Consider the following 24,872-nt stretch of genomic DNA (forward strand, 5'->3'; position numbering starts at 1 on the left):
CCCTTATCGCCTATTATTTGATCTTACACCAGCTTTCTGCTTATCAAAATAAGAAAGGTATTATAAAATAATAGGAAACCTTAATCTAAGTCAAGACAACTTTGTTAACTCTGAATAGAAATGACATAATACTGCATTTCAGAGACAATCGATTTGGGGAGGATCTGTTGCTGCTTATCAGTGAACAATTCTAAACCTAACTTGAAAAGAGCATTCTTCAATGATTCTATACATCTTACCTAATGGGTATTGTGGGTGGGGTTGGGGGCAAGTGGGAAGCAACAATTGGAATGCTGGGTTATAACTGGAAATTTTATTCAGTTTTTTGTTTGTGGGATTTTTTTTTTTTTAATATTTATTTATTTGGCTGCACCAGGTCTTAGTTGCGGCATGCAGGCTCTTAGTTGCGGCATGCAGGCTCTTAGTTGTGGTATGCAGGATCTAGTTCCCTGACCAGGGATCGAACCTGGGCCCCCTGCATTGGGAGCTCAGAGTCTTAACAAATGGACCACCAGGGAAGTCCCTTATTCAAGGTTCAGAGGGTTTAGTTTTCCTTTTACAGTGATTTGACCAGTGATGATTAGTGTTATTTATCTTCTCCTCAGGTATTGCTAATACCCTGGATCTCACAGATAGAATCCTGCCAAGGCTTCAAGCTAGAGAGAAATGTAAGCCACAGCTGCTGAACTTCCCACCTTATACCAAAACTCAGATAGCCACTATCTTGCAGGACCGACTTAATCAGGTGAGTGCCAAGCTGAGTGTTCCTTCTATAACCTGCGAAAATGGCTCACAAATACTTTGATTGCATTACTAACAGGGAGTTCCTATAGGCCAGTGTAAGAACATTTTTATATGAATTTCTACTCTTGGCTCCATTTATTTGATGCCTTAGTGTTGGAATAAAAATGAGAGGAGTCACCCAAATGCTTCTCTAATAGCCTTTTAAAATAGAACCTATGAAAACACATTCTCTATTGTAAATGACCAAATTGATTTTAGTTTAGTTTAATTTTGCTAATTTAAGTTTCAATTGCTTTTTTTTCCCCTTTGTGAACCTCTACCACATTCCTACAAAATGCTTAAATGTATGAAATCTCCTCATTTACTTCTAAGCAGAAAAGGCATCTCTTAGACCCTAAAGGTTGATCGATCAAGTTTTGACTTAAGTGTGCAAATATAAGTGTCTGGGACCTAAATTGCAGAGGGGAAGAAGTCTTATAGTTCAAACCATCATCTTCTGTGTCTTGTCCAAAGGCATGTAAAGATCAGGTCCTGGACAGTGCTGCCGTTCAGTTCTGTGCCCGCAAAGTCTCTGCTGTTTCGGGAGATGCTCGCAAAGCACTCGATGTTTGCAGGTGAGTTATGGCACTGTTGGCTGCTTTTATTAAAAAAAAAAAAGAAATGCTGTTAATTGTCTCGTGTAACTCAAGTGAATGTGGCTTAAGAGGCTCCACTCTGCCACTTTTTACGCTCAGAAAGGAGGACTTGTTTCTCAGTGGGGAGCTCTGCATTTCCACCCTGTTAATGTCTGAAACATTATCAGTCCATTACCTACAGAGGGAGAAACAAATGAGATGTTGCTGGCACTCCCTGTGGTGATTATAGATTGGTTAATTACATTTGTATTAAAAAAGACTCCAGTTTACTTTTCCATTAGCTGGTCTCAAGCAGGTTTATTTATGGACCTGAACCATCTTTGCCTTAAGACTTTTTTTTCCTTCTTTTGCCTTTGCGAGCACCCCTTCCTCCAGTTGGTGGTCCCCCACAGTTGTACTCCAGACCTCTCTCTCCCTTCCCATCCCGCAGCCCCTCCTGCTGGGGAAAGCCTCTGTGCTGACTGATGAAATTTCTTCCTTCCCAGTAGGGACACTGGGCCCATTAAAATGATACTTGCTGTGTTGGCCCACTGGCCCAACCTCCCCCTACTGCCATGCAGAAGATCCAGGTCTGGCTTATGGCTTCCTGTGGGCAAAGTACTTTGGAGAGACCAGTGGGAGAGTAAGCTCTTCCTATTGCTAGATGGGGTGATCCTGGATTTGAAAGTTTCCCCTCATCAGCAAACTACTTGGGTAAAGACTGCAACTTTGAGCAAGAATCATGTAGGCCGATGTGGTTTTATCCTACATATATCCTATGTATAGATAACTGAGGACTCTCCTTTTAGGTCTGGTGTGTATGGGTGGTACTGGCTCTCTTTAGTCAATCACCCACACTATATATCTTCTCTCTTATCCTTGACATTTTTTCCTTATCCAAAATGTTATCATTGGCTCAATGTATGATGACTTACTCGTGTTGAAGTTTCTCGGGTTCCCTGGTCCATGAATCATCTCAAGGCAATTAAGTCCCCTGGAGCTGAGACATAACCCAGTTTTTTTGGGGGGCTTTAAAATGATCAAACATGTTGCTTTTTGTTAATGTGCCTGTTTTTGAGCTTGGTGGTTTGGTGTGGTGCTTGGTTTGGCTCAGCCTAAATTAATTTTAGAAAATTTTTTTTTTTTTTTTACAGGAGAGCTATTGAAATTGTAGAGTCAGATGTCAAAAGCCAGACTATCCTCAAGCCACTGTCTGAATGTGAGTAGTTTATCTCCTTTCCGTTTTGCTTTATAATTGGCAGCTTAACTTTTCTGAGGAAAGACATAGAAAGATGAAATGAGCATAGTTAAATCCACCCTCACCCATCTGTGTATGGGTGTCTGTGTTTTTCATCCATTTCATCTACTTTATTTCAATCTTGCCTGCCAGTGCTGTAATCCATGCATTACTGGAAATGAGTTCTCCAGGGTGTTGCATGAATGGTTGGGACAGAGTCAGTTTTCTTTCCAAGCTCTAGGAATGAAAACTAGACAGTAGCGTTGGATCAGCTTCTCTCTAGGTACTTATGTTGAGTGCACTTTAGGTCTCAATATAGGTGAAAGCAAAGCCAGGGAAGTCAGAGAGTCAGAGGGGAAACGAGTTCAGCCTGGGATATCGCAAGCCTCTGAGCAGGTCTAGCAGGGTGGAGGTACAAAGGTAGGATTGCTACAGTAAACTGCAGGCTTTCACAAAACGACAATATTAATTTTCCTTTCCCTCAGCCTTGTTCTCTTAGCTATGGCAGATGTAAAATGGCCATGAACTACGTATCTTGTGTCTAATATCCACTGTTAATCTTTAGAAACAGGACAGTCTGATTTGATTGTTTCTTCCTTCACTCCTGCACTGGTTGAGAGTTACTAAAATTGTTTCTAGCACCATAGTTCCACAGAAAACACTTTTTTCCATCAACTTGTTGAAAGAAAATTAATAAAAACATTTCAGAAGTAGCTGAACTTAGTGCTTACACTGCTAGTAGGTAATATTTGCCAATGCATAGACTAGATACTGGTTTCTTTTCAAATTTACAGTATTCCCTTTTCTCCCCTACTGATAACATTTAGGCTTGTCAGTGGACCCTGTGAGCACCACCCGCACACATAGAACTAAAAGAGGTTGTGAGTTCCCATCATAAATTGTTAGACTAATCTAATTCCTGTTTTTTGACCTCTGGTATGTGTGGTTAGCTTTTAATGGCTCTAGAAAGCTATGGGGAGACTGACTTCAAATAAATATAAGAGGACACTTTCCAATAAATAGCACTAACTGGGCTTCTTTGGCACAGCGTGGGTGCCCCAGTGTTGCAGATGCTCAGACATAAGCTGGATAGGGGACCACTTGTTGGGATTGTTTTGAAGAGAGCCGTTGGGCAGGGAGCAAGACTAGACCTCTACATTCCTCTCAGCTTTAAGATTCTGCTTCTTGATCACTGATCTCCAGTTTCTCCACTACGATTGGTCCATGGTAGCATCCTGTTTGTGAACACGAAATCGAAGGAAACTCTTGTGGGAAAACTGACTTGGTCTCAGGAAGTAACTTTAGGCAAAGGTTGTTACAGAGCAAACCCCTCCTCCGACTTGCAATTGCTGCGTCCAAACAATGAGGCCACAGTCCTCCCAAGCTTGTTGGCAGTTTCCCGACCTCTGGCCTCTGAGATGTGCTATCTGCTGAGATATCCAATGACATTTTCTCAAGTGTTACTCTCCTGGAGATCGCCTTGGGCAGATGAACCCAACCTCAAAGGTCATTTGGGGAGGTATCTAGAGGACTTAGGTAGGATTGTCCCCGTTTAGCCACTCTTTTTGTTTGTTTGTTTGGATGTGGATCATTTTTAAAGTCTTTTGAATTTGTTGCAATATTGCTTCTGTTTTGTATTTTGGTTTTTGGCCGTGAGGCATGTGGGATCTTAGTTCTCCAACCAGGGATCGAACCCGCATACCCTTGATTGGAAGGTGAAGTCTTAACCACTGGACTGCCAGGGAAGTCCCCTAGCGACTCATTTGATTTGAAATATTAGGTAATTTTTCCAACCTTTAAAAATTACCAGGCCCAGCCATCTTTGTTTCAAGATTCTATCCTTCTTTGCCTTTGAGACATTAGGAACCTTCCAGCGCGGAGTACATTAGTTCTCTGTCTGGTCCTTATTCTTTCATGAGGTGGATTTCATCTCTCTGACATTAAATTGCATTCTATAGGACAAAATGGCTCACCATCTGCCCAGAAAAAGGATAACCCTACTTTCCAAGTCATGTCACATTTTGGCATCTTTCTGAGGGTCGCATTGAGTGTCTCATCTTTTGGCTTCTAGTTACAGAATTGGAACCTCTGCTTTGCTCTTGAATTTCCTTCTGGTGAAACTTAATATCATCTGTCTCAATACTGACAATATTTTAAAAATCTAATTAGCTTGATTTATTTACTTTGTAGGTAAATCACCATCTGAGTCACTAGTTCCCAAGCGGGTTGGTGTTATTCACATATCACAGGTGATTTCGGAAGTTGATGGAAACAGAATGAATTTGAGCCAAGAGGGAGCACAAGATTCCTTCCCTCTTCAGCAGAAGATCTTGGTCTGCTCTTTGCTGCTCTTGACCAGGCAGTTGAAAATCAAGGAGGTCACTCTGGGGAAGGTTAGTTGGGAATCTCAGCAGATGGAGCTGGGGTGGAGATGAGAATCTGCTTTGCAGAGCAGATATTTTCCAAAAGGCCTATCGTGCTCCAGCTGATGTGAATTAAAAATGGATTTTAACAGTAAGAATAAGTACTGGTATCATGTAAAAGGCAGCTGACTTTATTTCCCTTGGGTTGTGATTGAGACTCTACCATTAATCTTCTCCCCTTTATTTCTGCCTCTCCCTATGAAATACATAAAGCCCCTTTCTTGCATTACAGTATAGGTTTTTGGCAGTATCTCCAAAATGCCTTTTCAAGGATTTCCTTGAAAAGGGAGAGAATTACGGTATTCAGATAACTATTTTGCAAACCCAGATTCACATTATTTTAAAAGATTACAGGGTTACAAGAGATATGACTTTTAAGCAACATTTGTTCCCCCTTGTTTCCTCCCAGTTATATGAAGCCTACAGTAACGTCTGTCGCAAACAGCAGGTGGCAGCTGTGGACCAGTCAGAGTGTTTGTCACTTTCAGGGCTCTTGGAGGCCAGAGGCATTTTTGGATTGAAGAAAAAAAAGGAAACCCGCTTGGCAAAGGTACAACAAACTGCTGCTTTGTGACACTGCTTTTAATTGTCCTGCTTTGGAGAGCTTATCTTTTGCTTAAGTAAAGATTTAAAAATGACTACAATTAGATCAACAATTTTTTTGTTAGGTGGGGTTTAAGGTGTGTGAAGATAGGGCAGTAGTATGAACGAGTTGTTTTTTGTTTTTTGTTTTCCAGGCTATTGGAAAAGCAGTGTTAAACTTGCCTGTGTCCTGTGAGAAAAGTTTAACATGGTAGACATTTGTGTAATAAAAACTTTGCTTTTGTGAGTTCTCCATCGTGAAAAGTCCTTTTCTCTTCTTTGCAGGTGTCTCTGAAGATTGAAGAGAAGGAAATAGAGCATGCTCTGAAAGACAAAGCTTTAGTCGGAAATATCTTAGCTACTGGATTGCCTTAAATTCTTGTATACTAATACCCCACCTGAAAGTATCCAGCTGGCATTTAGAGAGAGATGAAATCTTCATTTTAGTACTTTATACACTCAGGTCTGAAAGCAAACATGACCTTTTTTACTTAAAACTGATAAAATGTAATCTACAGATTCGTGACTAGTAGCACAGAATTATATCTTTGGGTCTTATTATGTTTGCATTAAAAACTACCAAGTAGGCCCTTTTTAATTACATTCACTACCTCTACTTTTAGTGTGCCTCTGACCAACATGCTTGCAAGTATACACACTTATGCTTTGGAAAGTTCATATATTTATCTCTTAGTTTCCTCAAACATCGGTGTATTTTAAAGAACTTTTGGACTAGAGGAAAAAGAATGAAAAAGGATGATCCAGAAAAATAAGCAAGTCCACATGGAGATTTTGAGGACACTTTGATCAAAGAATGTCTTTCTTTGTGGAGTATACTGTGTCCATGTTGCAGATACTTCCGCACTGTGACATTTTAAAGACTCATTGAGTTTCTCAGGCACTCCCAAGGTTGTGGGGGTGGTAAGGAGAATGTGACTACAGATTGTGAATATATTTATTTTCAAGTTGCATTCTTTGTCTTCTTAAGCAATCACATTTCAAGAGAGCTCAGACTTTCAGAAGGCAATGTGAAAATTCCTCCCTAAACTGTCCCACAGTCCCAGCTGCTCTCAGATGAAGCCACTTGTTTCAAGACGCCTTAGCTGGGGCTTGGATTTTCACTGAAACCTCATTTTTCCGTTCTTCTTAGATAAATTAATCCAGATGGCTACTCAAGTCTCCCCTTTTTTCTGGGTTTGGTTTCCAGTGGCATTAAATGGCAGTTTGTGTCAGGGACGCCAGAGGGCACCATTATAACACTGACTGCCTTGAAAGTGCAGGCATGGGGCTGGGGTCGTTTTGAGGGAAGGGGGAATAAAAAACCAAGTTTGATTCATTTGGGAAATTGCTGTACTTTTATAACTCAAGCAAATGCTTGGAATGCAAACCATGTGTGATATGAGTGGTCTGAGAGCCAGTGACCAAGTCTGTCCTGCTCCCCGAGCTCTTCTGCCTCCCCCTGCTTTCCTGACATGGCTTGGGTTTGAGAACTTGATATGTGTACAAATGATCTGTTGGCCACTGTTTCATTCATGTTGCCCAGTGTATCCTTGCAATGTGATCTGGGCCACAGCAGGTGGTACAGGATAGAAGAAGGACACACAGAGCCCTCTGAAATGAACACTAGCCACTGGTGAGTGTAGCAGAGCGGAGTCTGTAGACAGGAGTCTGAATGTCTCACGCTCACACTCCTTTACTAGAGCGTTCATTCCCTTGGAGCAGTTTGCGAGGGGAGACCACAGTTCTATACCTAGAAGCTTAGAAAGTGTCTGGGGCTATAAGGGTTAAGCAGCGTAATTGCAGAGATTGTCCAAAGGCTGATGGAAAGCAGAGACTGAATGGGATTGAGAACAGATGCGAGGCTTGATTTAAATTACATTTTATTGGATGCTGCAGCCTTAAGAGACGTGACTGCTTTACAGTTTGTTTCCACACTGTGGGCAGCTGCTGTCTGTTCTGTGTCCACAGTAGGATCCTGCCCAAAGAGGAGCGGCCTCCCCACCTCGCTGTATTTGAGGCTTGGCGCCTTCCTCTTAACTGTAGGGCTGGAGTCAGGAACATGGCTTGACTCGCAGTGGGGCTGCTGTGTATCCTCCATGGCTCTGAGCCAAGATCGCATTTGCAGATTCAAAGGGGCCAAATTTCTTTCCCCTCTACCTCCCTTCTCTCCCTTTCCCCTGGTATTTGGAAATCGGGTTTTCTGTGTACCGGTCTGTTAGTTTCCTTTCCTTCGGTTCTCCCCCCACTGTCAATTTCTAGGTCATTGCTGCTCTTAAGACTTCAGCAATTGGAACAGGGTTGGTTCTGTCAATGATGCGTGAAGCAGACTTAGAGTCCCTGCTTGGCTTCCGCTGCCCTTGTGGGAGCGAAAGCTGATGTATGTTTGTCAGTGGAGTCTTCAGTGTAATTCAGACAGCCGGGAAGCTGACTGAGAGGAGGAAGAAAGTCCTTTTCTCACTGAAGCCGAGTGCTCTGAGAAGGTGGTGGGAGTTTCAGGGGGCTGGGCTGGGCTTGTGGTTACTCACTTTTGCCAGGAGCATAGGCTGTTTCACATGGAGTAGTGGCAGAGATGCTGACCTACATTCTTCCTCTTGGAGGTGGTGGGGTGTGTGTCTGTATCCTGGTTTATTTATGTATTTTTCTTCACAGAAGCAGATGAAGCTTCCATAGCGTATTGGTGGGTACTGCCATGGAAAGCACACAGGCACAATAAAACTGGTGTGAGTTTCAACCCCAGAGCTGTGACTGACATTTCTGGCTCAGTGAAGACCTGCCTGTGGCTGGATGACTGACAAGAGTGTGAGGTCCAAGCTACCCTGAGATCCAGAAAGTCGGCAGAGCTCTCTCTCTCTCTTCCTCTGCGTTGCTCCCTGCCTTTATGCAGTGCCCTTTTAAGATACAGCAATAAGAACTGGGAAGTAGGAAGGAGAAACAACTTGCGGCTTTTTAAAAATATCTGTGGAGAGGTTACCTTGACTACTGAGGGAGACCAAAAGAGAGAACTGAGATGGAGATTTTATTTACATTTGGATCTGTCTCCAGCACTTAGTATGGTGCCTGAGACCTGGGAGATATTCAATCAACAGCTGTTGAGGGAACAGGTATATGACCAAGTAAGATGCTGCCTCTCCCTCCATCTTGCAGACAGTTCTAATCTGGAGGCAGACATTGCTGGTGCTTTTGACGGAGGTGGAGCAGGCCGCCGTGAAAGGGGTGCTCCGTCCTACCACACATGTCAGCACAGCATTTATCAGCCTCACAGATGGCATTCCAGTGGCTCCCTCTGCTGTGGTGGTATTTCGCTTGAGGTGACTTCCATGTTGCTCCCAGGAAGCCTTGGCTTATGGGGAGAGAGTACCACCTACAGGCTGGGAAGAGGGGGTGCCTGTCTGGATGTTACCTAGTGTCCCTAGAGATGGGCCAGAGGCTGTGCCTCTAGTTGGCAAGGGATTGGGGAGGAACCCACCCTGATGTCCCACTTTTTAACTTTTGGGGAAATATGTGATCTTTGGTTCCTCCCGAAAAGATCAGGTACCCTCGAAGACGTTTCTCTTTTAAGCGACCAACAGCGGCAGGTCTCCGTCTTCCCAGAAGAGGTGGTGCTGTGGGGGGAGAAGGCGTGCCCTCTGGCCTCCACTTGATTTTCAACCCCAGCCCCAAGGCGCTGGCAGTAGAAGCTAATTGGGTGCAAGGGGCCTGGGTAAAGGCTGTCTGCAGGCTGGCGAAAGGAGAGAGCCAGCTCCTTTTTTAAAAGCTCTAATTGAGTTCTGAATCAGCCTCGCTCCCTTTGATCCCTCCTCTGTTTCCCACACTGCCTGAAAGAGCTAGATCAGCATTTTATAACAAGGGTGCGCCTGCTCCCCACACCCGTCCCCCCCCCCCCACGCTCTCTGCCGCCGCCATCCACTGCTTGTCTCCTTCAGTTAAGATAATGAAGATGCTGAGAGATAAAATGTGTATTTAATAAGGGTGGGGGTAGGGAGGCGGAAAGGGGCAGCCAGGGCCTTCCCTAGTTTGGGGCCCAGCCAAGACTCAAGCTGAAAGCAAAGCTAGAGTAAGACTTGGCCCCAGGGTGTGGGGGTTTCTGGGCCTAGATCCAGTTGACTTCACTGCCTGCTGTTTGCCCTAAATTCCCCCACCTCCACCCTCTCACCCTCACACTCCTTTCTTTCCTCTCTGCTCGCTCCCAGTGGGAAAAGGGAGTCTTGCTTCGACCTTATTTTCAGCTGGTAGCTTGGCCTTTGGTGCGGTGCCCCCCACCCCAGAGTCAGCTGCAAGATCAGGCTAGGGCAGCCCCTCCAGCCTCGGCCTGTTGAGGCTGTGGGTTCGCGGTGGGGGGTGAAAAAAGCCGGCGTTAATGAAGACCAGCTGTAGTCTGGGTTCTGCCCACAGTTAGCTGCAGGCCAGCCTTCGGTGGTGGTTAGAGGGACGGGGGTGCGTGACCTCCATCCCTGGGCACAAGGATATCCTGTGGCAATGGAGGCTTGTGCTGCTCTCTGAGCGTGGCTTTATCCTTAGGTTGTAAGAGAGTAGTCTGTTTCCCTCTTCCCCTACTCCTCTCCTCCCCAAATGACACTCAGCCCTTATTGAGCTTTATAACTGTAGTGGTGGCCCAGCTGAGATCTGAAGATCTCCAAGCTCTTCTGTAAACACTCATTAACTGCCTGGGAAGAACCAAGAGCCCTGTTTAACAGCTGGGAGAGAACTGAGGCACATTAGGGTGAAAGGCTTGACCTGAGCTCACCCCATGGACTCCGCCCTGGGGCCCTCCAAACTTGCCATCCAGCTCCTTTCCCCAGTTCCGGCCAGACAGACGAAGAGGTGGAGGCAATGCTGCCGCTCTCTCCCCTTCTAGGAAGAGGCCGTGCCCTCTCCCTTCCCTTGACTCTGTCCCTGACTTCTCCTGGCCCTTCACCCCGTGACATTTTCCCTGCTTTGCTGCTGGAGATGTGTGCAACCCTCCTGGCAAAATGTACTCCACCCAGCCCTCTGCAGCCTTCCCCGTCCACCTTTCCCTGGCCAATCTGGCCCACCAACCCCGAGTTCTCCCTTCGGAGAAGGTGGGCTATCCTAAACTGGGTCTGTACCCTTGAAGTTGATCTAATTGTGCTAAGAGGCCCTCTGCCCCCCTGTATTTACCCTAAATGGTACTTGGGAAAATACTCTTTCTTGAACGCATTCATGCTGGTAAAGTCTCTGGGTCCTGTTAAGGGCCGTGTAGGGGCCCGAGCTGACCCCTAGGTTCTGCGTCCCCTTCTTCCACTGACAATCACTATTTCTACTAATGGATGTAACCCGAAGGCCCCTAGCCCTACCTGCTTCTACTCTCACCTGGCTATGTATATCTGCACACCCCAACACACTCCCAGATACGCAGGCCTCAGTCTAAGGATGTAAAACTGCCAGTTTCCAACTCCTATCCAAGTCACACTGCCCTCTTGCTGGAAATCAGGGTGTTTGGTTTCTTTTCCCCCTTGGTGTGGCCTCCTAGGCATTTAAGAATAGTGGGGGAGAGATGGGGAGACTGTGTGCTGTCTAGGAGGGGGAGGGTAGAAGTGAGCCCCCATCCAAAAGGAAGGTCCCCTTCCCCACATTCTCAATAGCCAGGCTACTTGGGAGTGGTTAGGAAAGCGATCTTAACCCCACCTTCAGTATCAAAGCCCAAATCCATCTGTTCAGAGCAGGCGGAAGAAATGTCTTTTTTCTCCTGCCCCATGAAATCCTCAGCTAAAATCACCCATGTACTGTGTATTTGAGACTGGGGACTATTGCTGTTCCAGCCCATGACTCAGACCTCGTCTTTCACCAGTGAGTTCCTTCTGCCCCATCAGTTCAGCTCTGCACCCGCTGACCCAGTCAGGGCTGGTGGGAGAGGGCGGGGAGCGCCTACTGGTTGGCGTGTGGGCTTTAGGACCCAACGGGAAGCCGTGCCTCTTGCAGCAGCCTAACCCAGAAGCAGGGGGGAATCCTGAATCGAGCTGAGAGGGCTTCCCCGGTTCTCCCGGGAACCCCATCGCCCCCCGCCGGCACGCACCTGAGCAGGTAGGACCACGCACACCCCCTCCCAGTTCTCCCTCGGCCGCCTTCCGCCCGGCCTCTCCGCTTCTGATCCGGTCGCTTCCCTCTCGGCAGTTCAGGCTTTCCCCGTCCTTCCTCCCCCACTGCTCGCTGTAGTCCAGGAAGGTGGGAGCCTGGGAACAGAGGGGTGTCTGGAAGCTCAGAGCCCCTGCGCCCTCCGGCGCCCTTGCTGCACGCCCCCCGAGGCATTCCCGCTCTCTAGCTAAGAATGGAAAGTGGGGGGAAGGTCTGCCCAGGCCCCAGCCCCTGCACCCTCCTTTGCAGCACTGCCTAATCCCGCTTCCCCCACCTCACCTCCAGGGGAGAATTGGCAGCGCTGGGGTCACGGAGAGCCGGACAGGGAACCCCACAGGGAGCCCAGCAGGGACCGGAGACTCCCTGGGGGATTTCTCTCTTGCTTCCTCCCCCACCCCCAGCCATGAGAGCTCAGGACTTTGCCCCCCATTCCCTACTCACCTTGTAGAACCAGTGCCCCCTTCCAGGCTCATTGCACATTTGAGTGGCCAAAGGCTTTGCTGGAGGGTAGTGGAGATTGTGAGCAAATTTTATTTATTTATTTTTTTTGGTGACCTTTCCCTCTGGGGAAAGTTCTTTCAGGTTGGAGCCCCATCCTTCCCATCCCTGCCAACACCTCAACACCTATTGGAAAGCACCCCCCCCATGTGTGTGCGTGTGTGTGTATGTGTGTGTGTAGACCATATGGTTGTAAGATCTATAAGCTTAGGACAGAGGTGGCTGCGTGCGTTGAAGGGGAGAGATCCCAGAGTGTGGCCCAGGCCAGAACAGACTCAGCCCAGATGGCTGAGGAAGGGGTGTGGACCAGATCAGGGAGGCCGCCCAGCCATGCCAGCTCCCTGGGCTCCTTGGCTTTCAGAGCTCGGGCTCCTGGTGTTACCCCAGAGCTTCTGCCCTCCTGCAGGCTCTCCAGGGGAGGGTTGAATGATACCTACTGTTGGCAGTGACTTGTTTGTCCCTCTAGTTGGGGGCTGACAGGGCTTGTTCTCTGAAGATCTAGGGCATCTCATTCTGGTTTGGTGGGTTTGCAGCAGGGGTGTATGGCCTGTCTGAGTAAGCATGTGTGTAAGTGTGTGTATTGCCTCTGGGAGTAGCAGACTGCGGTGGGGAGCGATGGAAGAGACGGGTCCCACTTTGAGCGAACCCCTGTAGCTCTCTATGTGGTGGGTGAGCGGCACATCCCTATCTGGCAACTAACTCTGCAGGTGTGAATACAGAACACACCCCACTCTGTCTAGGTGTGGGGTGTGTTCTGTATTCCTCCATGACTCCCCAGATCCCCTAAGGGTTGATAATGGAGTGACTTCATCCTGCTCTTGACCCAGGAAGGAAAGTCAATTCTGAGTGTGAGCAGTGGACTGAGAATCAGCCCTGAATGTGAGACTCAGCTCGCCCATTTAACTACGTGCATTTATACAGGTCTCTAAGCCTCTAGTTTCTTCATTTATCAAAATGGCTATTAGTAACAAGCCCTGCTTGCCTGGTAGAGATACAGCCATAAAGACCTCATAAGATAATGTATCCCGCAGCCCAGTGCAAATGGTAGTAAAGGCTGGGGCGGGGATGATACTAGGATGGGATTCTCTTTCTAATCTAGGTCATCTCTCTCCACCTTCAGTTTCCTTCCCCCATCCTTGCCCTTCTGGGAGATGGAGGAACCAGACGGCATTTTGGCCCCAGGGGCTGCAGAAATTCCCCTAAAGCATGTTATAGCTGGTCACCAGCTCTCTCCCTCTGGGGGTCCACACCTTCTCCCCTGAGCCCCATCTCTAACTTCCTCCTGCCATTCCTGCTCAGCGTCCTTGTCCCTGTCTCTCCCCTGCCCAGTGGCCTCCTTGTCCGGCTCACTGGGCAGGAGCCCTAATCGGATTCGACAGCTGAGATATGTGTGGCGGCTGAGAGCAGGCGGGAGGGAAGCCAGTGGGAGGATGGTATGAGGGCTGCCCCTGGCACTGCCCAGGCCTCCCAGGCACCACCTTGGGCCTGCTGACTCCTGGCTTGGCTAGGCCCCAGGGAAGGGGTGCCAGGGGAAGCTCAGGAACGCACCGGCTGGGGTCTGGAGATAAGGAAAGTGGGGAACACACCTGGGACCCCAGGACCTCTTTGATATTTAGTGCCCTTAACCTCAGCATTTCTGACTCTGACGGGGAGGAGAGGAGAGCAGGTGAGAGCCCAGCTGGCCCGCCCCCCTCCCCAACCCCAGGGTTCCGCTTTCTTCTCTCTTCTTGTTCAGAAATGTGTTCGCTTGCCCCATTCAGCCTTTCTGGCCAGTTCCTCCTTAAGGGTCACATCTGGGAGCTGCTGGGGGCACCATGTGTCTGCCTCACTCTGGGCTGTTTCCTCCCCTCCAAGGTATTTCTCTCACTCACTCTCTGGGCTGGGCGCCAGGACTCCTGGGTTTCCCGCCTGCAGCATGGTGCAGGGCTGCCCTGCAGGCCTCCAGAGAGTCGCTAAGCTGGTTTCCTTCCTCCTGCGTGGGGAGGGCCTTCTCCCAGGGCCGGGAGGTGTCAGGAATCCCAGGTGGGATAAGGGTGGGGGCACTGTAGCCCCTGCCCCCCCAGCACCCCGCTCCTCCCTCCTAGCCTCTGACTCAGTTTAAGGGCAGCATCTGCCCAGCCTGGCCGGCATGGCCTGTTCTTGCCTCCAGGCTTCCATCTTCACATGTGGGAGCCAAGATGTAGCCTCTTTAGCTTTTTCCCATGGTATCTGGGGGCGACTACCAAAACCCCTCTGTCTGCACCCACACATTTGGGGGAGCAGGGGATTAGCGTAATTGAGGCTGGGGCACTATTTTGTCTTCCTTCCAGCTGGGCCAGGATGAAGAAAACCAGGACAAACTTCCCCACACCAACTCCCTCTGCCCTCAAAAGACCAGTCAGTGGAGCCAGGCCCTGCCCTCTCGGTGTCCACAATGTGGTTGGCACTGATTTGTCAGAAATTGGGAAGGTTTCCCTCTAGACCGCTGGCCTCCTCTCTCCTCGTCCCGCGGGGTAAGGACAGCTCTCTGATTGTAGGCCCTTCTGGGCAGGCCTTCCCCTAGGGAAGGGGTGTGGAATGCCCCCGAGATGGCCAAGTTGGCACTAGCCCCAGGCTGGAGGGCTGGACCTGATTTGGGGCTGGGAGTTTGTGGGGGAGAGCAGGACATGGGCCTCCCTGCCCCCCTCATTTCCTGCTCTTTGGGCAGCTGTGGGCGAGAAAGGCTGCAGGGACTATTTTTAGTTGGTCTGTCCCCTGGCAGGAGGGACGTGCAGAAAAGCACGGGGCAGGCCGAGGGGCTGGCCAAGGTGAGGGTGGGCAGGCTGGCAGAGGAGTGAGGCAGGGCCAGAGGGGCAGCAGACAGAGCAAGGAGGCGCGGCGGGCAGGGGTAGGGCTTTGCGGAGAGGGTCCTGACCCGGTAGATGGGCCGGACTGGGCAGGGGAGTCCTGGGGACCCCTCAGGGCTCTCTCTGCCCAAATAGACTCAGAGCCAGAAGAGGCTTTGGAAGCACCTGGACCATCCCTCCCCGTTACAGAGGGGGAAACATGCCATGTGACTGGCCCTAGGACATTCAGCCAGTCATTGGCTGTGTCGGAACCCCAATCCAGGCCCCTTGCGGTTGTTTTTCTCTTGTCACGGTCCTTCCCCCTACCTGGTTATGCTCCCTCCCGTCCTGCAGCAAGGAGGGCCTTGGCGGGGCTCCTGGTCTCTTTCTCTCTCTGCTTGTTTACGCAGGGTCTCCGGTAAACCCCAGCTTGGTTTGTTTATAAGTCTCCATCGTGTGGAGAGAGTCTGTGTCCAGGCTGGAAGGAGGTCAGGGTTGGGGTTTGTTTAGGTGGCCTGTGGCCACTGGTGTGAATCGAGGTGCTGGGCAGGTTCCAAAAGTCTCACAGGCTGGCGAGCTGGGAGCTTGGAGACACCTTTGAGAAGAGGCATCTGGGTCTAACTCCATTTGAGAGACTCAGAGAGGGCTGGGGATGTGCCCACAGTCTCGGGATAAGTTAGGGACAGACCAGGGACTGGCATACAGGTTTCTGGACTCTCCAGAGCCTTTTGTGAGCTCCCATCCTGCCATGCCTAGGTCATGGTGGTTGTTTGCCAATCCTCCAACAAAGGAAGGGGGTGGGAGCAGGGAGATTGCCATTGGCTTCTTCTTTTTTTTTTTTAATTTTTGTTTATTTATTTATTTATTTATTTATTTATTTATTTATTTATTGACTGTGTTGGGTCTTCGTTGCTGCACACAGGCTTTCTCTAGTTGTGGCGAGTGGGGGCTACTCTTCATTGTGGTGCGTGGGTTCCTCATTAAGGTGGCTTCTCTTGTTGCGGAGCACAGGCTCTAGGTGCATGGGCATCAGTAGTTGTGGCACACAGGCTCAATAGTTGTGGCTCACAGGCTCTAGAGTGCAGGCTCAGTAGTTGTGGCGCATGGGCTTAGTTGCTCCGCAGCATGTGGGATCCTCTCGGAGCAGGGATTGAACCCATGTTCCCTGCACTGGCAGGTGGATTCTCAACCACTGCGCCACCAGGGAAGTCCCGCCATTGGCTTCTGATCACAGTCAGAAGTGAGCCCTTCTGAGGCCTGGAGGCAGGGGCAGCTGGTGGTGGTGTGGGGGGAGAAAGTTCAGTGTAGAAATCTGGTGCCTCAGAATTCAGCCTCACCCCCAGGGCCACCATGTTGCACAGCTGCAGGGGGCGCCAGTCCATAGAGCAGGGCATGAATGGCACCCTTGCGTTGTTCAGAGCCCTGCCTGTATAGCCAAAGGCTGAGCGTCTATCCCACCCCCCACCCCCGCTTCTTTCTTTGATTCGGCTTCAGATCCAGCTGGAAGGAGGTGTCCCAGACAGGCTTTAATCCAACACCCACTCCCCACCCTGCCTCCTGCCACTCGATGGCTCCTCTTCCTCTGCTGCCCACCTCCTCCCCACCGAGCTGGTCTCAGTGGGCCACAAATTGCGGTGCAGGGGCCCCTCCCCCTCTCTCCACTCAGTTTCTATGTCTCTGGGGGGCTGATTTATCATCCCCCCATCAGGCCGGCTGCGGTGTATGAGAAATCAATAGTGCAAATGGATTGAGGTTGTTCAGTCTGTCAGCTCCCCTCGGGCCCCATCAACTCTCCCAGGACTTGGGGAGTTACTCAGTCCCCTTCTGGCTCAACGTACGCAGAGATACACACACCTAGTGGTTGTAGCCTGGGCCCTGAGCGCGGGAATTATTCTTTTTGCCCATCTCTGTCTTTTCTCTCATTCTGTCTTTCTCTCTCTCATGTACTAGGCTGGTCTTAGCATGACAAATACGGTTGAACATTTAGTTTCTAGCTTGGGTGGAGTGGGGGTGGAGGGGCTTAAAGGGCAGCGTGCTGCCAGCCAGAGGTGGGAGGGGAGCAGGTGGGTGAGGGAAGCTGTGCCCAGGGAGGAGGACGAGCTGGGGAAGGGATTGGGTGACAGCCCACCCCATCAGCCTCTGGTAACTCAATCCCTGCACCCCACCCTCCCGATTCCCCTCCTGCTAAACAACTTCGGCAGCTGCTGGCAGAAGCAGGGCTGGCAGAAGTATGTAAGAGTGCATGTGTGTATGTGTGTGTGTGGGGGGGACGTGTGTGTGTGAGAGGGGCTGTGGGGGCAGGAGGTGCTGCCAAGACATGTTAAAGGAGACTCACAGCCTGGGTACAACTTGGGTGGCAGGAGGAGGCGGGGCTGGTGGGAGAGTGGGTGGTGAGTGATGGGCAAGGGGCAGGCTTCAGGGGTGGGGCGGGGCAGCCCAGGGGTCCCAGGAAACTTGTCTGCACTGGAGCAGGGCCTGGCATGGTGGGGGTGGGCAGTGGTGAGGGGGCAGGGGCAGGTACAGCTATGGCTTGCCCCAGGATGCCTGTTCTTTGCTGGGGGTGCATAGAACCATGGAGGACACAGCCTGCCCCTGTCCCCAGTCCCTGGGCTGTGCCTGCTGGGTATCACGGTCTCGGTGACTAAGTCACTTCTGTCCTGGAGCTGGCGAGGTGCCAGGCTCAGCTCTTCTCGGTAGGTGAGTCACTGCCCTGGCATCTCCCCCGGATGCAGCTGAGTCACTGGCCGTGCCTGCTGGGCAGGTGGGCCCTGTGCTTAGGGGTGGGGTTGGGGGGCTATGTGTGTAGCACCCAGCGTCTTCGCTGATCTCTCTCTGGCATGGGCTGGCCCCACCCACAAATCTGCAGAGCCCGGCAAGGCTGGTGTTTCTTCCTTCTGTGTGCTCTGTGGAGGGGGTAAAGGAAGAGGGAGCAAGGTACTGCGTGGAAACATACTTGGTTCAGAGTAAATGAGGGGATGAGGAGGGGATTGTGGGTTTGAATTTTAGCTCTGCCATTGACAAGCTGTATGACCTTGGGCAAGGCAATTCGCTTTTTGAGCCTCAGTTTCCTCATCTATACAATGGAAGCAGGAGCCCCTGCCCCAGATGACCCTCCAGGACCGTGAGAATCAGATGGGTGGGGCCATGAGGGGGCTTTGGGGATGAGCTGGGTGGCTGGGGAGGGGGAGAGGAGTCTGTTGGGGTCCGTTCAGGTTCCAGCAGACATCTCCAATCCACCTGCTTCCGGGTGGTCTTAGAAGGGCAAAGTTTCCCATCCTCTGCTCAGATTACCTATGATGCTATTCTTCAGGAGTTCCCCACAGGCTGCAAAAGGGAGGCCTTGTTTTGCTGCAAGTGTGGGCCCTCCTGGGGTGTTTTCACAGCTATTTTGTATCTCCTTTGTCTGGGTGGGGGGCTGTCACTGGCCCTGCACCTATCAGGGTTCTCTCAGATTTCCTCTGGTTGGGAGAGAGATCCTCATCTTGGGAAGCCAGCCTCTCAGGCTCCTCTCCCGGCCCATCTCCTTCTGCCTGCAGGTGGGGATGAATAGGCCCCAAGAAGGAGTGTCCTTTTAAAGAGTGAGGAGCCCCTGGATCTGTGGCTTTTCTCCCTCCTCCAGTCTCCTGCTGCCTCCTGGCTCTTCTCCCTCCTGCATGAGGGTCCCTGGAGAGTCGCGGTGGTGGTGGTGGGGAGAGCCCTGGAGTGGGCCCAGCACTGCTGGAGTTCAGCTGGGCTGGGAGGGAGTGCCCTAAAGGTGTGCAGGCCGTGTGCTTGTACCCATGGGTGCCCATCTTCTGTGCATGCGTGTCTGCCCCCTGTGGGGAGCAGGTTTGTGGGTGCATGAATTTCTTGGCTCATCTGCATGTGGGTCTACTGCTCTGTCTGTTCAGGAGTGTGCCCCACCCTCTGCTGCGTGACCTTGTGCTTGCACAAATGCCTGTCTTGTATGTGCTTGTTCTGTGTGCGTACATGCGTATACATGTGTGTTCTGAATGTGCACGTGTGTGTGCATATACGGGTGTCCTGAGTGTGCATTTGCACACCTGCATCTCCGGGTGCCCCAGTGTGCCTGACCCCATGTGCTGGCAGGTGTACGTGAAGGCCGCCCTTCGTGGGAGGCAGTATACCTGTGTTTGTGCACACTTGCATTTTTGTGTCCGTGATGTTTCCCTTCTAGCCTCCGGGGGAAGGAAGACTGGTAGAATCTAGGCCAGGAGGAGCCCGTGCGGGCTGGGGTTGGGGGTGGGGTGGGGGCTGGCGTTGAGTCCTCTCCCAGGCTGGTCCGTCATCTGGGCGGCGCCCCCTGCTGCTGGCTGGACTCAAGCTAGAAGGCCTTTGGGGGTGGGGGCTGGGGGGGAAGGGGTTAAGCGTCGGCGTCCACATCTGGGAGCCATTGGCGCATTCCTGCCCGCTGAGCGCATGTTTGCGGATGGATCTGGACGGGACAGGGCGGGAGAGGCTGGGCGGGCGGTTCGCACCGGCGGACGGAAATCCAGACGGGAGCGGGAGACGGCCCGGCCCAGCGGGCGGGAAGGGGCCTGGGGAAGCGTTGCCTGGACGCTCTTCCCCCTACGCCGCCGGACCTCAGGGCACAGCGTCCCGCCGACCCTACTTGTCCTTCCTTACCCAAGCTGGGGCCCAAAGCTGGAGAGAGACACTCAGATACCTCAATCCTAGATCCGGCTATGCAACCGGTGCCAGGGCGATCGGGGACTAAACCCAGTGTCCACTCCCAGCTTGGGGTTCCTCGTCTGTAAAGCCGGGGCCGTGGGGCCGGTGGGTTTGCGAGCTCTGCCAGCGGGTCAGGCTGAGTCTCCTCACTTGGGCGGAGGCCTGGGAGTGTGGCACTTCCCCTTCCAGTGGGAAGTCCTGTAGGGGCACTTGTGGCCACTTCTCTGACCGGGGATGGGAAGGGGGGTGTTCACTCTTGAGTCCTCTTTCTCTCCTCCAGTAGACTGCTAGAGGTGGGGAGTTGGCCCTCCCAAACGGAGCAGCAGGCTGGGAGGGGGCTTGTGGTTGTGTCGGGGATTGGGGTGTCTGCAGAGGGAGAGTGATTCAGATCTTGCCCCGCTGGAACAAGAACGCGGGCTTTCCTGGCTCCTCCAGCCTGGGCCAGGAGAAAGAAGCTTGAGTCTGAGTCCCGTAGCATATAGGGGTGCTCCTGGGCGCCCCCTACTCGGCTCACACGAGCCACTGTCCTTTTGGGGGAAGGGTTCAGGGAGTTGCTGAAGGGTTTGGTTGGACCAGAGTTCCTCCGATGCACTCGAGCTGCAAACGTGTTTGGGGGAAAGAGGAGAGCAGGTGTACTTGAGGGCGGTCTACCTGCTTTTGCACTGCTTTTTTGCCAGTGAGAAAATTAAGATTTAGAAAAAGGAAGCGACTTGCCCAAGGTCACACGGCTCTCATTTCCAAGGGGTTCCTGGAGGAGGATTATAATTATGGGAGTCAGGGGCTTGACAGCTAGGGCGGGAGTCACTGTATTCGCTTCCATATTACGTCGCCGCCTCTCAGACTCTGGTTTGGGTGTGTGTGTCCCTGTGAGTGTGGGTGTGTGGTTGGGGGGAAGGGAGTGTGATACCACACACTGCAGTCCTTTCTCCACCGAGCCCTCTTTCCATTCTTTGAGCACGACTCCCCCTTCTCGCTCTGAATCTCTCCTTTTGAGGCAGAGGGAGGGATTCTCCCTAATTCCCACGGTCCCGCTTTCTGCTAGGCGCGGCTCCTTTAAGACTCGCCCTTTCCCTGGGTCTGTTAAGGAGAGGGGGGCGTGATCCTGTGGGCCCGCCCCTGGCTGGTGATTGGTCGGCGCGCGGACGGGGGCGGGCCCGAGGGTGAGGGCCTCCCCGCGGTTCTGTACCCTCCGCCCCCCCAAGTCTGGGGCTCCGGGTAAAGTTTCAGCCTCCGCACGTGACTCGCCATGGCCGCTGCTTTCGCCCCGCGCCCCTGAGCCGCGGCCCCCCAAACCGCTCCTCTCCCCGGACCCCGCAACCCCTGACGCCGAGCGGCTCCAAGGCTCAGGGTCAGGGCAGACGCCGTGCCCGCGGGCTACCCGGACGGATTGCTTCCCCCCACTGTGAGGTAACCTCTCCCCCGGGGATTTTGGAGAGCCTCCGGCTCCCGCAGGCATCGGGGCCCCCTGGCCTGCTCCTGATAGGACCGGCGGGCGGGGACCCGGTGCCGGGCGGGTTCCGACGGGAACCTGGGGTTTCCTGGGCTTCTCAACCAGCCGCCGCCGTGCTCAGGGTGGGGGAGCCCCGTCTGTGCGTCTGTCTGCGCCCGTGTCTTCGCGCGCAGCCGTGAGGCGTCTGGGGCTGTCTGCCGCGCGTGTCTCCGGCGCCCAGGCTGTGGCAGAACCGCCGCCGGGAAACTCCTCTCTCTCGCTTTTCTCTTCACAAACGAGCAAAACAAAAAGACTTTCAAACCTGTTTGGGGAGAGATCGGATGCCCAGTGGACTAGCCCCCTCCTTCTTTCCCTCCTGTTATCTGAGCCGCCCTGTGGTTTGGGGAGAATCAGCCTGGGGACCCACCCCCACCAGAGGCAGCCGATGGGGGGGCGGGGCCCATTCAGCTGGTGTCCCCCGTGGAGTGCGGGGAGCCGTCAGAATTGGGGACGGGAGCCAGTGCAGCCAGGGGCGGGGTGTGTCTGGGTCTGGAGCCACTGTGGGGTTGGGGGTGTAGGGAGGAACGAATAGATTGGTCCGTCTTTGCTCTGCTGAGGGTGTCTGGGACCTGGTGCCACCCAGAAGGCGGGGAAGCTGCTAGCCAGATGTGTATGGGGCGGGGGGGGGGGGGCGCTGGGAAATCTGCTTGGCAATGCCCTTTGGGGGGGGGGCGCTGGGAAATCTGCTTGGCAATGCCCTTTCTCCTCTCTGGGCATTGCCCTATTGTCAGGCTGCTCTGTGAGAAGGAGGCCAGGCCTCCAGTGTGCTAGGCTGGGGATGGGGACTAACTCATGTGGAAATCAGACAAGAAAAGCCCCCCAGTCTTGGAGACATTTTTCCACTGTCCATCTTACCTTGGATGGGTTGCCCATGTGCTGGCATGGAGGGGAAGCCTTGGCCCCCACTAGCGCCAGCTCCCTCTTCTGTAACCAGATTGCCTCCTGCTTGCGAGATGTGTGCACGTGTGTGTTCTCAGAGGAACACTCCCCCACTCCCCCACCCGCTGCTCCTTACCCCCAACCCTCACTTCTGCTCCTCGCTGCCGTCCCTCCTCCGCTTTCCTGGTTAGGAGATTCAGGGATGTCTCTTATCCCCTTCCCTGGCTGCAGTGGTCATAGGGCAGGGTTGTTCTGGGGAAGTGGTTCAGTAAGGTCACCAGGTCTTGCTAGGAAACAGGCTCAAGCCCTAAACTCTCTTCCAGAGCCTTTTGCTTGATGGGGAGCCTGGGCCGGGGAAGCCCCAGGTGGCAGTGGGGGTGGTTTAGAGCCTTTGGGCTTCCCCTGTGAGGGGTGGAGATGAGTCTGGGGGAGGGAATAAGAGAAAGAGTATTTGGAGCTGGAGGGAGAAAGGGGGGTGGTTGTGGAGTCAGGGAGTTTGTGGCTATGAAAGATGTTGGTGCCCTGGGAGGGGCTAGGACGTCAGTTCTGCCTGGGAGTCTGGGCGGTGTTGGTCTGAGACAGAGCGGTCACTAGGGTCAGCCTTGAGTAGGCCCTTGGGAGCTGAGCATCTTGGATTTGGAGGCACTTTGAGAGTGTGAATGAATGTGCATGAGGTAGTCGCCTCAGGACTTTCCCTGCCAGGTGGGTGAGGGCACTGCAGGTGCAGTGGCAGTGCTGAGAAGACCCTGGGCTTGGGATGACTTAATCCTGGCCACCTCCTCCTATAGCCCCCAAATCCCTGTCCTTCAGATTGACCCTAAATGCCCCTGCTACACTCTGGGAAATCTCTCTGGTCCCCTCCTACTCCCAGCCATGTGGCAGCCTGGCAGGAAGCTAGCTGTGGGCAGCCCCATCCTGATCACCCTCATGCCTCCCCCGCTGGGCACAGTCACCCACATGTGCCATGACGTGGTTCCTGCCACCCGGTCTGTTGTGGGGGGAAAGGGCATTGTCTGACTGGCCCTTCAGGTCTGTTTTGTGGGTATTGACCCAGACCCTAGCTAATTAGCTCCCCTTCCCCTAAATCATTTGGTGTTGGAAGCTGGCCCTGCCCTCTGGGAGCCCCCTACTCCCCCCCACCATGCCACTCCTTGCTCAGAGTTGAGGGTCTTAGGTGGGTGGTCCTCAGAACTGTGTGACAGGGTGGGGCCTGCCCCCAGATAAAACCTCAGTGCCCCGTTCCGTTCTGTCCTCTGGGTGGCACCGGCAGGGCAGGACCCAGACTCGGCTGTATGGGTGGGTGTGTTTGGGACTCTGGGGTCCTTTTAGGAGCTCTGTCTGGGTTCGGGGGTGATGGGCATCTGGGGAACGTAATCCTGTCCCTGTGATGAGTAACTGGGGTAGTCTCCACTCGCCCAGCACCCCACACCCTTTCTGGTGGTGGTGGTTTGGGGAGTGTGGGAAGCTGGCAGGGCCCCTGGCAAGATGGCCAGGGTTGTCTTGACTTACTGGGTTTTGGGAAAGGAGTGCGGCAACTGATACCCCAGTTCCCAGGGCTTTGGCTCCGCATCCTCTCTGACGCCTGCTGTCTTTCCTCCCTCTGTTCCCCTCTCCACCCTCTGGCTGCTCTGTGGAGCCCACGGCGTTTGTGGGGGGGGATGTGGGGTGGGGGCGAAGGCCTGGATCTCCGTGTGTGTCCACGGAGTGTTCTGGGGATTGGCAGGACTGGCGGAGGGAGTCTGGGCGTCCCTGCAGGGTGGGTGGCACTCGGGGACCAGGCCCAGAGTGTGAGAATGTGTCTGTGTCGGTGTCTGTCCTGTCTGGCTTGGGCGTGGGTGTCTCTTGCTTCGTCTGGATCTTGCCTCCCGCTCCAGTCCCCGCCCCCTCTCCTTCTCAGCTGGGACCGCCTGCCTGCTCTCTCTCTCAGCAACTGGAGCCTCCCTTGCCTGTTCCTGGAATTTGGAGAGGAGGAAGAGGCAGGCAGACAGACCTCCCACACTCTAGCCCGCCTGCTTGGCATCGTGGGGAAATCAAATAGGTGCTATGGAACTAAGGTTTCCCTGCCTTTCCCCAGACCCTCTAACACACATCATAGAGTCCAGGGGGCCAGGTCTTACAGAAGGGGCCTGGGCTGCCCCCCACCCACCAGGCAGCAGTGCCTCCTTCTTCTACCCAGCATCCTGCCACTCAGGGCCCCTGCCTGGACCTCCAGGCACCACTGTCAGCCTGGGGAGCGGGTGGGGGATTAGACTGCTGCCAGCCTGGCCAGCACCTGTTGCCAACCCCCAGCCCTGTAACTGGAGCTGGCCAGGGAGGGGGGCTGCAAAATGACAGGTGGAATTTCTGCAACCAGGCAACCCCCACCCCCTGGATATGCCTTTCTGTTCCGGCCCCGGAAGAAGGAAAGCCTATTCCCCCCCCCAACCAAGTGTCGCCCTGATCTCTGGATGGTGTCCCTGTCCTGCCTGTGAGGGTGGGGCCTGGGGTGTGGGCAGGGGGGTGAGTGTATTGCTCTTTGCCTGATGGCCCCCACCCCCACGGCTGGCTGCAGAGCTGGACTGCCCTTGTCGTCTTCTCTGAGCTCTGCTGCTCTGGCTGGGCTGGGGGGCGTGGGGGTGTGTGGATGGGGGTGGGTCTCTGTTAATGTTTTAATTGCATAAAAACTGGGAGCTCAGCGCCGGGCCAGTGGGGAGTCTGGGTCTGGCTGGCCGCCCGGTTTGGGCTAAATATAGTCTGGGACATCTGCAGAGAAGGGGAGGGGGGTGGCGGGAGGTTCCACTCCCCCACCTCCGGCCAAGGTGCCCTCGTCTGGGCGGGCACCTTGGAGCAGGGAAGGGG

At 53.0% G+C, this 24,872-nt stretch overlaps 2 protein-coding genes across 7 annotated transcripts in view; both read left to right on the forward strand.

Moving 5' to 3' along the window:
* The window catches only part of CDC6 (cell division cycle 6), a 38,606-nt gene that overhangs the window by 6,137 nt on the left and 7,597 nt on the right, over positions 1–24,872 (forward strand). For 4 of the 6 annotated variants that reach the window (XR_009050087.1, XR_009050086.1, XR_009050088.1 and 1 more), the window contains 6 exons: positions 606–745; positions 1,258–1,358; positions 2,513–2,577; positions 4,786–4,988; positions 5,428–5,568; positions 5,886–8,320. Coding sequence is in view for 1 of the 6 variants with exons in the window: in XM_057716965.1 (XP_057572948.1) it covers positions 606–745; positions 1,258–1,358; positions 2,513–2,577; positions 4,786–4,988; positions 5,428–5,568; positions 5,886–5,975 (740 nt within the window). In the remaining 5 variants the exon portion in view is untranslated. Of the gene's footprint in view, positions 1–605; positions 746–1,257; positions 1,359–2,512; positions 2,578–4,785; positions 4,989–5,427; positions 5,569–5,885; positions 8,535–24,872 lie in introns of those variants that run through there. The other 2 variants (XR_009050089.1, XM_057716965.1) reach the window with 2 other exon arrangements.
* Positions 20,655–24,872, forward strand: part of RARA (retinoic acid receptor alpha) — a 34,900-nt gene continuing 30,682 nt past the window's right edge. Inside the window, exon 1 of the mRNA XM_057716969.1 lies at positions 20,655–21,073. The gene's annotated coding sequence lies outside the window, so the exon portion shown is untranslated. The remainder of the gene's footprint in view (positions 21,074–24,872) is intronic.

This window comes from Hippopotamus amphibius, chromosome 17 (genome assembly GCF_030028045.1).
Source record: "Hippopotamus amphibius kiboko isolate mHipAmp2 chromosome 17, mHipAmp2.hap2, whole genome shotgun sequence".
NCBI lineage: Eukaryota > Metazoa > Chordata > Mammalia > Artiodactyla > Hippopotamidae > Hippopotamus > Hippopotamus amphibius.